This window comes from Syngnathoides biaculeatus, chromosome 6, assembly GCF_019802595.1.
Source record: "Syngnathoides biaculeatus isolate LvHL_M chromosome 6, ASM1980259v1, whole genome shotgun sequence".
In the NCBI taxonomy this organism is placed as follows: Eukaryota; Metazoa; Chordata; class Actinopteri; order Syngnathiformes; family Syngnathidae; genus Syngnathoides; species Syngnathoides biaculeatus.
Genome location: NC_084645.1, coordinates 15768343 through 15782752, shown reverse-complemented (window position 1 = coordinate 15782752; position 14410 = coordinate 15768343). Strand labels below are relative to the sequence as shown.

The window sequence follows — 14410 nt, the reverse complement described above, 5'->3', positions numbered from 1 at the left end:
GCACAAACAAATGTTGTGTTCTTTTATTACTAAATATAGTGCAACAATAAACATTGCATTTCTTTCACTCTTTCACTTGAGTCTGAGGATTTTAACTTTGCCTACCCTCTCACTTTTTCTGGTGTTCTAGACAAGGGTCAGCCCTCCTTCCAGGGAGAATTCAGACAGACGTAAACATAACACAGACCCTGCTCAAAACAAGACAGAAAAAAACAGGGGGAAACAAATTGAATAAAAACAAAAGTGTTGGTGTTCTGGGCAGCATGAACTTTTGGGAAGAAAGGGCAGTTCTGATGTCAGACAAACACCACCCCTGCAGTCAAACAGACAACTCCTCGAGGAATAAAAACCAGGCTATGAGAACCATAGCGCCCTCCTGGACAACAGCATTATGTGCAGGAACAGCTGTAGGCTTGTGGACAGGTCAGTCGGCCTTAGAAGGCCTGCTGGGCTGGGTTGTAGTTGAATGTTGTTGGCACGTGAGGCCTCTCTTCCAGCTTGTCATACTCCAGATGGAATTCCTTTGAGTCGCAGACAATTTTGGACACCAAAAAAAATGAGCCTTGGTGCTATTCTGAGAGGCAGATCAAGTAGAACTCTGCAGCAGGGTATTTACCTTTGCCACTTTTCTCCAGTTAAGACAATCAAAAAAGTAGTAGGTTCCCCTCTCATAGGCGTTGGTCTTCAGTGTCGGCTCCATGCCAGGTGCCCTTGTGATCCAAAGTCGCTCCTCTTTGTGGTACCGCCAGTCCCGGTTAAAGCTATGGCGACAAGGGACGATTTAAAAAAAACGGTAACTTTGTCAGCATAAGACAAGGGTTGAAAAATCTAAGTTCATTACTCACAGTTCCACTGCTGCCAGAAGCTGTAGCAAGTCTCCACCGTTCATATAGTACAAGTAGAACAACAAGTCTTCGCCGTATCGAGACAGTTTAATCGCGGCCAACTGGAGACAAGGCAGCAGGCGCACAAAAGATGAGAACAGGACCAAAACCCACAGCGCGAAAACATTGAGGACTGCAGCCATTTACAGTGGGATCTCTTAAGTAAAATGATTTGCAATTTCAGGGAGATCTTTGGTCAACCTACACTTGGTCTCATGCGTGTCAGTGTGCAACAACTTGGCAAATGTCACATGATTTAAGTTGAGCTCGCCCTGCAGTGTGTTTTGCTTCTGTTTGGGCTTTTTGTGATGTCACGACAGAAGGGCAATGCTGCTGGCAAAGAGAAAAACGCAACGGGAGAGCCTCTGTCCTGAATGCTCAGTTCATTAACTTACAGCTGAAATTATTTGTGATAATATACAAACTAAATAAAATAAACACACATTGTAAGTAGAAGTGTATTCAATATTGATTGATTTTCTATTTGTCAAATTGTGTCGAAAAAATTAGATGAAAATAAATCTGAGATTTGATTGCATTAGTTCTTAAGAGGTTCCACTGTATATGATTTAATTACCTTGTCCCTTATGTGGATATTGGTTAAGTACTCCGATGGAACATGGAAGTCTAACAAAATAGCACAGGTGAAATAAATAAAAGAGGAACAACTTGTATCCAGGTTGATGTCTTACCAATATCCTGTGGTCGACAAGGTGCTGAAGCCCAAGGTGACGCAAACTTGGGGTAAAGGTTTCTGTCGAGAGAGGGAGCAGCACTCAGTTGTATGTTGGTGATGCTGTCCGTGTTACCGTACTGTTCACTGAGGGGGTTGCAATCGTACTCTGGTGAATTTAAATTGAGACCCAGTGTTGTGAGGTCGCTTCCGAGTGCTAGGTGGACCATGCCCGGATCCGTTTCTGCTGCACGGATGAACGTCAAAAGGCCAATCATGCCAAATTGGTCAGTCACCATGCCAGAGGGAATATTCGTCACCCGACCTGCAACCACAAGACATGACAAGGATTTAAGAATAAACGTCTTGTTACACAGCATGTTGCACTGACTCCTCAGCTTTCCAAAACGTGGAGCGCTTGTCTACCTTAAACTAATCTCACTCCAAGTACGTGCAGCAATACAATGACAGTGCTCACCGTCGGGCAACACCTGAATCCCTTTCTTCTGGTTGTTGTTCTGCGCCGAGGCTGTCTTGTCCCCGGGGAACTTGGGCCCATCTGCGTTGGATGTGCTCTTACTTGTGGAGTTCAAATTCTATACAATATCAAGAGCGGAGAAAATAAAATAGCAAAATGTCAAAAAGGATCATTTAGTATCCTCTGCTGTGGTGTACTTACAGTTTTATTATCATCACTGGTCAGCGACGGATCCTTGTAATTTGGGCCGGGCAACGCGGGGAAGTCCTCATTATGGATCGAGAAATCCTGCGTCTGTTCCGTTGATGGTTTCGTCACCATGCCAACTTGTTAATTAGAAACACAGTAATGGCAAAGTTTTAGACAAAGAGGTTACTGTAATAAAAACCAGTATAATATGGTATTCATGTTTTTCCAGACGTGGTAAAGACATACGTTGTCCATTTGACTAATTAGTGATTTAAAACACACACACACACAAAAAAAAAAAAAAAAAAAAAACCACTCCCCAACCTACCATAAGGAGCCCTTCCGGCCAGCGGGTTAAGCACTGGCGTTGGGTTAACGGTCCCTTCTCTCCGACTCCGGTCAGCTAACGCAGGGAAATCTGACAGATCCAGTCCTGCAAGGTTTTCACTCCCATCTGTAATCATAAATTCGTTAATTTTAGCATTTCAATTTCACAAGGCAAAGCCAAACACAGGATACCCGTCTACTTTCCACATTAAAGATATTTGTTATTGTCTCATGTTATATTCCAATTTTTGAAATGCAAAATGTAGGTGCCATCCATCCATTTTCTGTATCACTCCTCCTCACTCGGGTCACAGGAGTGCTGGAGCATCTCCAGCTATCTTCGAGCGAGAGGCAGGGCACAGCCTGAAGTCATTGTAAGCCAATGGCAGGGCACAGATAAACAACTGTTCAAACTCACATTGACACTAGCATGGATAATTTCAAGTCTTCACATAAACTGCCATGAAAATCATCATGTAGTGTGTAGTGAATGTACACATTATGAGTTTGATAGCTTGATTTAAACTCCTAAAATAAAGCCAGTTCTTCATGATATACTCGTTCAGTGAGTTCAGGAGTTGGAGGAGTGGGGGAGGACTTCTTCAAAATGACAACTTTGATTGAACATACTGACCTGTGCCATTGAAGATATTGCTTGATAATGAGTTGTTCATTCCAAAAGCCTGGTTACGGTTCATTCCGAAGCCAGACATGCTGCATGATGTAGGAAAAGCAAAACAAATGGTAGTTTAGACATCCAGCCATCCATTTTCTGAGCAGCTTATCCTCAAAAGGGGTCATGGGAGTAGTGGAGCCTATCCCTGTACAATACGGTACACCCTGAACTGGTTGCCAGCCAATCACAGGGCACATAGAGACAGACAACAGTCGCACTCACAATCACACCGATGAATGCATGTTTTTGGGATGTTGGAGGAAACCCGACTGTCCGGTGCATACTTGAAAAAAATATAAAGCTTCTGACAAAGCGCTTCAATGTAAAAAAAAAAAGGTGCATTATACACAAGAATAAGCAAGCGTATGTGTATTCCTCAAACTACTGCCTCATACCTGTTTACAGTGAAGGCTTGGCGTGCTGGTTGCTGTTTGGGCATACAGATGATGCTAGGAGAGCTGCGATTGGGGCTTCCGAGGCCCGAGCTGCTCATGCTATTGGTCCTGCCGCTCATGCCAAGGCCTTGACCGACCTGAGAGTGGTTCAGCATGTTCCTTGTGTTCATCGGTAAAGACCCCCTATTGAAAGGAACGGGAAACATTTAGCAATTTAGGTCAATGTTTAGTTCCAGGTGTACTAAAGTGTCATTAGCTTGGCACCTGCTTGGTGAGGGAGGTGTATGGAGGGACATGGTGGGGACACCAGTTGTGGGGGTGATGTGACTTTGTAGCTGGGAGCCTTGTGTTAAATTTCGGTTCAATTGAGGCGTACTGTTCCCCATGCCTCTTACCGAAAAGCCGAGCGCACCTGCAGAGAAAAAAAAGAAAAAAATGGTAAAATGAAAATAGAGCCAAGTAATGCGATTAAGAGTCTATGCATCCAAAATGTCCACATAAATGTCCCTTGGAATACATGTCTGACGGTCAGGTTATTGTTAAAATACACATACAAGTCCTGCATGTTTTTTTTTTAGATTTTAAATATCATTAGTATGTCACTGTTCGCACACTCACTTTGTGGACCGTACAAACTCGCACCAAGTTGTGACAGCTGCCCCGACGATGAGGATGGCGAAGGTGACGACAGCATCTGGAGATAAAACCATTATCTGTGAGAACACAAGACCTTCAAACGATAAATCACGTTAGGACACAAAAAAAGCTCACATCTTTGTCCGACCGATGTGGGAACATCGACGGCTGGTTGTAGTACATGCTTTCATCGGCAAAGTCGTTGTCCACTACCTCAACGAACTCTGCAAATTTCTTTCTCGAACCAAACATGCCTTTTGTCACCTGCAGTGAGAGTAAAGACGGCGTTAAGTATCTATGAAGGTTAGCGCATGACAAAGAACAACAAACATCTCAGGAGATCCTGTGACCCATCAGAGTTTACAACAACCTAGCCACCATCAGGAGAACAAGTCAGCAATAGGATTTGAGTGTTTACTAAGTCGGGATTCTGTGCACCCCTTTTTCAGTTACTTCTACTTATTCTGGGATAATTAGTACAATAACCACATTTTTTTTTACAATAAGCAAATAATTATGTATACTTTAAAAAATGTTCTTAACTTGTTTTTACTTTGACCTGATTTGTTTTTAAGTTATGTACAATATCTTTTTTATATGTGTGACCTATTGTATGGACGACTGAATTTCCCCGTGTTCTCAAATAAAGCATCTAGCTATTAAAAGCCACTTTTACACTGCTCTTTGTATTTCACGCAGTAACAGAGATTCAGCCAAACGATTCCCTTAATTGAACAGTTCGGAGATAAGCTACACATATCCCTCGATTACAGATACGATTACGATATTACGACAAAACACATCCTAAATGGGTGCTCACATTATTGTTTTCTACACGTTAAATAATTTACCATATTAAGTATTTTGTGACATTTTAAGGACTTGACTGCGATGCTAACAGGCTAGTTAGCCAAAGACCTGACAAACTAGCATAGTGTAGGCAGGTAGAAGCAGGCTCCGTGTTTGTATAGTTGTTAGCTTAGCTCGCTAATGTGGCTTCGCAAACGAACCATTGCTAATAACAACAAATACCCGTGCGTCTTTTGTTCGTGTCGAGAAAACACACGGACTCGGCTTACTAGCGCTAGCAATAGCAGGCTAGATCGCATAAATCCGGAGACAGATGCCTCTTTCTCTGCTCAATTTACGCTCCGTTTACAAGGTAGCAGCTGCGACAATTAGAAGCTAGCACCTAAATGAACAGTTCCCCGTGAAAAGGTACAGGATATCACCAGGGCTATTTTCTGTCATTCATTTGAACGATCTTAGCCGCGCGTCGTTTTAAAAAGGCGACATACAATTAAAAATAGCCTCACCGCATCAATTTCACTTGACTTCGTTAAATCCAAGATGGCTGTGTTCTCAACCGAAAAAAAAAAGGAATAGCCTTTACCCTTTGACCTTACAACCTGCAGACCACTTCCGTACACAAACCTGAACAAGTGTCGTTCACACCGGATGATGCTCAACCCCGAGCAAACGTGCCAAATATTTACTATGAACAATGAGAATTATCTCAAACTATCGCCACACCCCTTCTATTATTATCTGCTTTTGCTTTGTAAACACAGCGACTCACCTTTTTATGTGTTCAGTTCTGTTTTGCTTCAGGTCTCATTTTTGAAACTACAACAGTTTCTTTACAATTTCACACATGACACGCTGATGAAGAGACACATTTGTGGAAATGATTACAAAATAAAGAGTCAAGCAGCGCTTTAGACTAGTGTTTGGTTATTTGGCCAAACAGTTATCAGGTTTAGTGTTTGATCTTCAGCTGCTGTTTATGTGGAATTTGCATCTTATACCTGTGCACGCTTAGGTGTTCTTTGGGTTCTCCAGTTTTCTCCTACATTCCTAAAACCTGCATGTTCAAGTCATTGAAGGCCCAAGATCATAGGTGTCAAACTCAAGGCCCTGGGGCCAGCTTTGCCTTACCACATCAGAATCAGAATCATCTTTATTTGACAAGTATGTCAACAATACACAAGGAATTTGTATTGGGTAGTTGGAAGCTCTCTAGTAAAATAGAAGACAGTCAATTGACAGAGAATACTTTTGAGAAATAAAAACACAGGTAATACGCAATAAAAGGTGTATGTTTGTTTTGTTTTTTTTTGACAATTGTGCAAATTGATGCTGAGTCCTCTAGCAATCAGCAGTCTGAAATGACTAATAGAACAACTGGTGCAGTGGCTATTTTGCAAATGGTACAGAGATTTCATGAAGTGTATGCATCTTAGTGAGTGGTAGTGTAATAATATGAGATAATGTCACTTGTGCAAAGGTTTGAGATACAGTACTTCTCAAGAACTGTGTGGCCTGTATTTGTGAGACTACTACATCGAGTGCACAAATAATGTATGATTGGCTCGATAGAGGTGTGACAACAATGTCAAGTTTAAAAAAAAAAAACATTTATTGTGTCCCTATAACAAATCATGTGTGTCAACGTCCGTGATTCTTGCACAAATCTGTACCAAAATACAAATTGTCATATGTAATAAATAATATATGATATACTGCACACATTACTAAACACCCTTTTTCAGTCATTAGAACAATAGATAAGCAAACTATGATCCTTGACTTCTAATTTCAAAGCTAATTATCCAGGACTTTGTTGTGTCTATGTAATAATACAATGAAGTGCTTAACCATCTGTGGCTTCACTTTCGACCCTCTGAGGGAATTTCCGTAGTAACATTGGTGTACCTGAATTGCACAAATGTATGGAAAAGGAATGGACTTACAGTCACACTGAGTCAGTGAACATGAACAGAGCTCACAGTGACTGCACAGAAGACAGGCAAGTACACACTGTACCATGAGTGATTCCGATTACCGACATTGTAGTTTTAAATGGTTCTGGAGGGAATTTTTAATGTCAAACTTGCAGCCTTCAAAGTACTCAACTACATTGTTTGCCCACCAGAGAAGAAAAATAGTTACTTATAGGGACTCTAAATTGCACCTCGGTGTGATTGTGAGTGCAACTGTTGTCTGTCTTCATGCGCCCTGCAATTGGCTGGCAACAAGTTCAGGGTATTCCCCACCTCCTGCCCGAAGATAACTGGGTTTGGCTCCAGCACTCCAGTGACCCTTGTGAGGATAGGCGGCTCAGAAAATGGATGAACGGATAGAAGATTCTTAGAACCACAATTGGAGGTGGACGACTGGTTCGCACATACATCTGCCTCACAGTTCTGAAAACCGGGGTTCAAATATTCTGTGTGGAGTTCTGGGGTTCTGTCCGGAGTTTTCATGTTCTCCCGTTGCCTGCATGGGTTTTCTCCAGTTACTCTGGTTTCCTCCCACATCCTAAAAACATGCATGGTAGATTAATTGGAAGACTCGAGATTGTCCATAGTTATAAATGTGTGTCTGAATGGGTGTTTGTTTTATGAACCCTGCGATTGCCTGGCAACCTGTTCATGGTGTACCCTGCCCCCTGTCCGCATTTTGCTGGCCCGAGACCCTAATGAGGATAAGCAAAATAGAAAATGGATGGATGGACAATTATAGATCACGGCTGTTAGACCTTGCAGATGGTGCATCCATTATTCTGATACCTGTTGATTATCCACAAAACAACTTGTCAAATTTGTCACTGCTTACTTTATTTTCCTGACTTCGACTGCAGATATAATGACTACTGATAATGTTAATTAAACGAAAAACAACTGCATTGTCAAGCATGTTAGTCACATGGTTCATTGTGTGTACTGCTAGTTTACTGTCAACAGAGTACAAGTCTAGGATGAAGAGGGAAGAGGAAATGTGCTATAAAAAAATCTGCCAGTGAACAATGAGCAGTGCCTCTTCTGATAAGGAACATCACATTCCATTCGGTTGGATTCAGCTTCAAAAAAACAAACATCTCCAGTTAAGGTATGTCAGATGCTTCTGGAATACCTAAACACCTTTTTGAAAGAAATTCCAGTAAAAACTGAGTACATTTTAAATCGAGAATTCTGAGTGGCGATGAAATAAAAATAATGATTGATCCAGAACAAAGTGAATCCAGGTACTCCCAATAAGGAAAATACAACTGTCCCAGCAAACACTTTCCACTCCACCTTAATATAATAAACATGGAACATTCTCACTAAAAGAAACAATATAAATGTCTGAAAATGTAATGCAGCACACTGTTTGCTTCTGTCATCAATGATTTCAATGCAAATTCATTAATTATTTGATGTCTTTGTCAATTAGATTTCTCAGTCCAGATGTTGAACTGTGCGGAGCCCTATTAAAGCATGATATCTTAAACGTTTTCAGTAAACACTTGCCCTGCATATCCATGACATGCTGTGCCCCTCCCTGTTTTTCCCTCTGCCCCACCTCTGTCATCTCAGAGAAGAAGAGGGGGAGGTCATTTGGCACAAATTGGGAGGAGAGAGCTGTTAGTGGTTGCTTCAAAAGTCAGGGCAACGCTCAGAGAGACTGAGTTACGCACTGGGGAACATCCGCTCGGGGAATCCAATGCCTTTTCAGCTCATTATACTGGATAAACACATCACTAACTGTCTGCGGTAAAGATAGTCAAGGATCAGATACCTGTATGCTGGAAAGTAGGTAATTTTATTTGAATGAGTATTATTTCAGTAGCAAATGGTCATTGCTGTTGTATTTTACCCACCTATGTACAGTATCGTTTAATCTCATGAAATCGTGTAGTTAGCATCCTTACTATCTGTCCGTTATAAAATAATATATACCATAGAGCATTCCTAATCGACCAACTGCTGTTTTCCACATACAGTATTAACAAGTCGTCTGGCACTGGATTGGAGGAGTTTGAGTTGAATCTGATGAAAAATATGTAAAGATGGCAACTAGTTCCCTAGATTTCCTGTGAAGGACCAGCAAGGGGGCAAAATGGGGAATGCCATGCGAGGTGTTATTGCCTTCATTCCGTCACAACGCTGTCAACGCTTCTTAGTGGGGGACCTGCAGGAGATGCCACTTGATCGGACTCTGGACTTGAGTAACCGTCAGTTGCGCCAGTTACCTGTCGCTGCTTGTGTGTTTTATGAACTGGTGAAGCTCTATTTGAGCAACAACAACCTCAGCACCTTGCCTAATGAACTGCGCCAACTGAGAAACCTTCAGCTCCTGGCCCTTGACTTTAACTGCTTTGAAGAGCTACCAGTAGCTGTCTGCAGACTACCTCATCTTAGCATCCTTTACTTGGGTAACAACAGACTCTACCACCTCCCCGATGAACTCCAGGAGCTCAAGGAACTTAACACCCTGTGGCTGGAGACAAATTGCTTTACAGTATTCCCGAAAGTGGTTTGTGAGCTTCCCAATCTCAAGACCCTGCACCTTGGCTACAACCAAATACGCTGCCTACCGTATGAACTTAACAGGCTGGAAGAGCTGAGAAGTATCTGGCTGGCTGGTAACGAGCTGACAGAGTTCCCGCCAGTGTTGTTGGAAATGCACTTCCTCGCTGTCATTGATGTGGATCGAAACAAAATACACAGCTTCCCCCCGCTCTCTCATTTGCAGGGCCTAAAACTTGTAATATACGACCACAATCCATGTGTTAATGCCCCAATGGTAGCTGAAGGAGTTCGAAGGGTCGGGCGCTGGGCGGACTGTTCTGACGATGAGCAAGAAGATGAGGTTTCCAAAGCCAAGGTCATAGAGATCGAGCCGCAGATGGAGCTCAACATGTAAGGTCAAGGAACAAAGTGACATTCAGCTGTGGCGAGGTCCTGGAAGCCCAGGACGCCACTCAAGTGTATCACTTGAACCACAGGGGTGTGCAGTGCCTACATACCGCTGGCATTTCAGCCATATATGGGAAAGCAAAATGTAACGTATTGGTCACAAAGGAAAAAGAGTTCAAACGCCCAAATATGATTGTAATTCATTACAGGCTAAGGAACCATATTTAGTAACTAGTCAGTTAAAACAAGCAGAGGAAAAGTCATCATTTAATGGAAGAAAAGTGAATTAGACTGCTATGTGGTTATTTTGTAATATATAGAAATCTTTGTGGTAAAATTTAAGGAAAATCTGACTCAAATAAATTGGGGTGAAATTAATCAAGTTTTATCCAGTCAAGTTTACATAATGATATTGCATTTGGCCGTAACGGTGGATGACTGATTAGAGCGTCTCCCTCACCGTTCTGAGGAGCGGGGTTCAAATCCCGGCCCCACCTGTGTGGAGTTTACATGTTCTCCTCGTGCCTGTGTGGGTTTTCTCCGGCCACTCTGATTTCCTCCCACATCCCCAAAACGTGCGTAGTAGGTTGATTGAAGAGTTTAAATTGCCTGTAGGTGTGACAGTGCGTCCGAATGGTTGTTTGTTTATATGTGTCCTGTGATTGCCGAGCAACCTAATCTGGGTGGACCCTGCCTCCTAATTGAAGATTACTGGGATAGGCTCCAGCTCTCCCATGACCCTTGTGAGGATAAACAGTTCAGAAAATGGATGCATGGATGTTTTATTTGGAATTACGATATTTTATTGTAAAATAGTCACTAATGGTGTCGTGGTACACTCGCCTGACTTTGCTGCAGGCAGTGTGGGTTCAGTTCCCACCGAGTGACGGCATGAATGTGAGTACAACTGGTTGTACGTGTCTATGGCTGGCGACCAGTTCTGGGTGGTGGCCCCCTTTTGCGGACAGCTAGGATAAGATCCAGCACCCCATGACCCTAACTGAGATATGCAGTGTTTATAATACATGGTAATAAAATAGTAATATACTTCTAGTATATAGGTAATGCTGAGTTATGTGAGTTGTAATTATTTGGGGGGGGGTGAGAGGTGGCGGGGTTAAGTGTTTTGGGAATTGTTTTATATATTTTACATCAATTTCCAAAAACATTGATTGGGGGACAGTGTGCATCACTCAAATTGAATTGATCCTTTCTCTGGAAAGTATGTGCAGTATTTTTACCCGATTAAATTAAGTGGCAAGTATTACAATACGGAACATAATTATGATGGCTGAGATTACACTTTGGCAATTTGGCTGAAACTTCAGCCATTTCACAGGTTATGCACCCTTCAGGTGTCAGAGGGCACAATATGATGTATATATTCATTCTATGAATACATTGTAAATTATTTGTTGGTTTTGACGAATACATTGTAAATTATTTGTTGGTTTTGACACAAAAGGAGATACAAATCTCAAATTAAAGTTCCATTCCAGTAAAAAAAAAAAAAAAGTAGCTCCATGCAAGCTAAATGTGGTGAGGTTATGATATCAGTGATGGATGGGGAATGTAGTCAATTAGTGCACTCCATATCCAGAACGATGCATAATTCATCTGATAGATTGGGAATGTGGCTTTTAATGAAGCCTGCTAATGTGCATAATTGTCACGGCATTACTAATATCATCAAAGGTTTTGTCAATAAACTGTCACTCCATCTAGAAGAGAATAAAATGTTTCCAAGTACAGTATTCAGCATTTTTAAACTCCATAATCATAACTCATTTTGCAATCCTGTTTTTATTCCGTTTACTATATTGTAATTAGACAATATTATCTATAATAAATAGTATTGTGACATGAAGCACCACTCAGTAATAAGCAGAGATGAATTTGGGGGTTAAAATCCATGTAGTAAGTTCGATAGAAATAGTTCTGAACAATGCCTCTACTTAATTTTTTCTTTCTTTAATGTAAAACTGACTGCTCTCAGTACCATGCTCTTATTGTAGTTTTATTTGTAATCAGCTTTCAGTGGCACATTCAGAGACAGTAAAGTAGTGGCTCATTATTGTCTTTTCATTTTTATTCAGTTACAACAGATGCCTTTTCATCCACCTTATTAGACACACATATTGACCAGAGCAGAACAAATAAAGTCTATCATTATCTTTGGTATCATAACTTACTAAAATCCGATCTTAAAACACATAGCAGGTGACCCTCAATCCATATCATTCTCTACTGCCCTTATATTATTCAGGGTCACGGGGGCCCTGGAGCCTATCCCATTTTACTTCAGGCAAAAGGCAGACTACATTCTGACACCTGTATACCACAGTGCACCGAGAGAGAGGGAGACAACCATGACTGAACTGAATTCACACTGGTCGGTCAAATGTCCCACTAAACCATCAATGACCTTGGGTGACCCTATTCGATAGCTTCAATAACCACCATGAGCGGAGAAACACTCAAATTCAAAACATCTCTGTTCAACACAAATGTGTGATAAAGAGTGACAATGAAACTTATATAACTTAAAACATCCATCTAAAACACTTATTTGTGAAACAATAAATACTGTTTTCAACAATTATCTTGTGTCTACACAGTGTAAATCTGACATACTGATGGGAAGTAACCCAGTTTTGTAATGGACTGGATTATTTGACTAAATGCACAGAGGTTAAATGAGCTATTGCACTCAAACAAATCTTCACTTGGTGCTACATGAGAAGAATGATGCATAGAACAGATCCATGAAGCCCCACAGAAACAATTAAAAACAAAGTATTCTTCTACGGTAAGTGCTTGTAAAGAACTTTGCGGAAAAAGCAACGGCTTAAGAGACATTCCACATTTTAACCTTACTTGGTTTTTTTTTTAAAGTTTGTTAGCTTTAAAAAAACGTGTAACATTTTAAATTGCAAAGACAGTGCAGATTATAGGAGTGCATTAGAGATCAATTGACACATGACAAATATTGTCTATGAAGACAAAATAAAACAAGATGCATAGTATACTCTCACTGTGCTACGTGTACATGACCTCCAAGAGTGTGATCGTTTGTGTTAAGATCTGCTACTATACCCAATGGAATGATATTCGAGTGCTGTACATACACTCCAAGTGCTTTTAATTTTAAGCTGTCCCATTAGTCTAAAGACTTTTTGATTGCCCAGATCTCTGTCGGAGGGTTGTCTCGCTCTGCTCCATTTCCTCGGGCAATACACAATCAGGAGACACGTCTTGTTTGGAACTGGGAACATAAGGTTCAGCTGCATTTACTTCCACAAAGGATGCTTTTGATGACTGTGTTACCACTGTGTCATCAGGCTGGTCATCAGATGCTTCATTCATAGATCCAATCACTTTGGGGGAATCTAGCTCCTTCTGGGAATTTTCTTTCTCCATGCGTTTCTTCACCTCCTCTCTCCTCTGCTGCATGCGTGTGCTGTCCCCCATCATGACTTTGATGCGTACTTGATCTGGTGGCCAAAGCCCACCCCATATGAATTGCAGGTAGCTAAAAAGAACAATCACACCAAGGAAGGCGAAGTTGGTAGCCACACCGATCACCGCAGAGGTCAGGGGGAAGTTGTACAGGACGTAACGAACACCTGTGAAATACGCATGGATGCGAAGCTGGGATGAGTATATTTGCACACGTTTGGATTGGATCTCAATGACAGTGCCAACAGTGGGTTGATAACTGTTGGTCTTGTAGGCAGAGAAGAGTTCAACTTCTATGAGCTGCTTCTGTTCAGCCATCCCAGTCAGCAGGAAAGGAGAGAAGAAGAAAGTACTGAGTGTCTGCAAAAGGGTGGAGCGGTAATGTAGCATTGTTGAACGTCTGACTGAAGACACCATCTTCCCACCTTTGGTATAACATAACATCTTGACCATAAACATGCCCAGTTGTTCATTCACAGGAGATTCTGGCAGCTCCAACTCCAATGATATTCGATAAGGTTGGTCGTAAGCCATCACTTGATCTCTGTCGTTCTTCAAGAGCGAGATGTTGGCCGTTGGGAATGAGCAAAGTTCTGGTTCTGATTGTGATGAATCACAATCAGAACTGTAGTAGAAGTGCACAGGGGCGGAAAAGCTCACGGTGGGCATGTAGGAATAATAGAAACTACCGTAAAGGAAAATGGACACCCAGAGCAGAAGACCCAGAACACAGAAAAGTACAGCAGCTTGGAATAAAGTCCTTCGGGCCTTCAGGAGTGTCACGGCTGCCACATCGTGCAACCAGTGCAGAACCGGTCCCATCGAACCCCCCATGGTGCTGGATCTAGTTCCCGAGGCCCTTTCCCTTGTCTCGAATCGGGCAGCTCTTCCTCTCTGTGGCTCTGTTGGCCGCTGCCCCGATGATGCTTCTTTATAGTCAAACATTTATGGGCGGCACCGTGAAATTGTTAATTTTCACTTGAACGTGTCAAGGCAGTTCTTTAAAAAA

The 14410-nt window shown here is 41.8% G+C and overlaps 3 protein-coding genes across 4 annotated transcripts; 1 reads left to right on the top strand and 2 right to left on the bottom strand.

Moving 5' to 3' along the window:
* Positions 1–8: 8 nt before the first annotated feature.
* On the bottom strand, positions 9–5455 carry cnot2 (CCR4-NOT transcription complex, subunit 2). Its single transcript, XM_061821430.1, has 15 exons — positions 5338–5455; positions 4394–4522; positions 4241–4316; positions 3887–4034; positions 3623–3805; positions 3186–3265; positions 2553–2678; positions 2237–2361; positions 2036–2153; positions 1726–1882; positions 1577–1638; positions 1462–1511; positions 846–946; positions 617–761; positions 9–521 (listed from the first exon to the last, which is right to left on the bottom strand). The coding sequence occupies exons 1-15, from the start codon at positions 5365–5367 to the stop codon at positions 435–437; spliced, it is 1617 nt and encodes a 538-aa protein (XP_061677414.1). The 5' UTR covers positions 5368–5455; the 3' UTR covers positions 9–434.
* Positions 5456–8695: 3240 nt separating this feature from the next.
* lrrc10 (leucine rich repeat containing 10) lies at positions 8696–10093 on the top strand. Of its 2 annotated transcripts, none has more exons than XM_061823404.1 (2): positions 8696–8835; positions 9027–10093. In XM_061823404.1, the coding sequence occupies exon 2, from the start codon at positions 9143–9145 to the stop codon at positions 9947–9949; it is 807 nt and encodes a 268-aa protein (XP_061679388.1). In that variant the 5' UTR covers positions 8696–8835; positions 9027–9142; the 3' UTR covers positions 9950–10093. The 2 variants fall into 2 exon arrangements, with proteins under 2 accessions (XP_061679388.1, XP_061679387.1); XM_061823403.1 differs by having other exon boundaries at positions 8738–8839.
* Positions 10094–12079: 1986 nt separating this feature from the next.
* LOC133502069 (seipin-like) lies at positions 12080–14350 on the bottom strand. The gene has a single exon (XM_061822447.1). It carries the CDS (start codon positions 14344–14346, stop codon positions 13108–13110), a length of 1239 nt encoding a protein of 412 aa, XP_061678431.1. The 5' UTR covers positions 14347–14350; the 3' UTR covers positions 12080–13107.
* Positions 14351–14410: the final 60 nt, after the last annotated feature.

Bases quoted from the DNA above. Each gene is read 5' to 3' on its own strand.
- lrrc10 (XM_061823404.1), top strand. From the start codon at position 9,143: ATGGGGAATGCCATGCGAGGTGTTATTGCCTTCATTCCGTCACAACGC.
- LOC133502069 (XM_061822447.1), bottom strand. From the start codon at position 14,346: ATGTTTGACTATAAAGAAGCATCATCGGGGCAGCGGCCAACAGAGCCA.
- cnot2 (XM_061821430.1), bottom strand. From the start codon at position 5,367: ATGCGATCTAGCCTGCTATTGCTAGCGCTA. The intron at 2,154-2,236 runs GTAAGTACACCA...GATATTGTATAG, and splicing joins CCAGTGATGATAATAAAACT to AATTTGAACTCCACAAGTAA. The intron at 1,512-1,576 runs GTAAGACATCAA...CTATTTTGTTAG, and splicing joins TTGTCGACCACAGGATATTG to ACTTCCATGTTCCATCGGAG.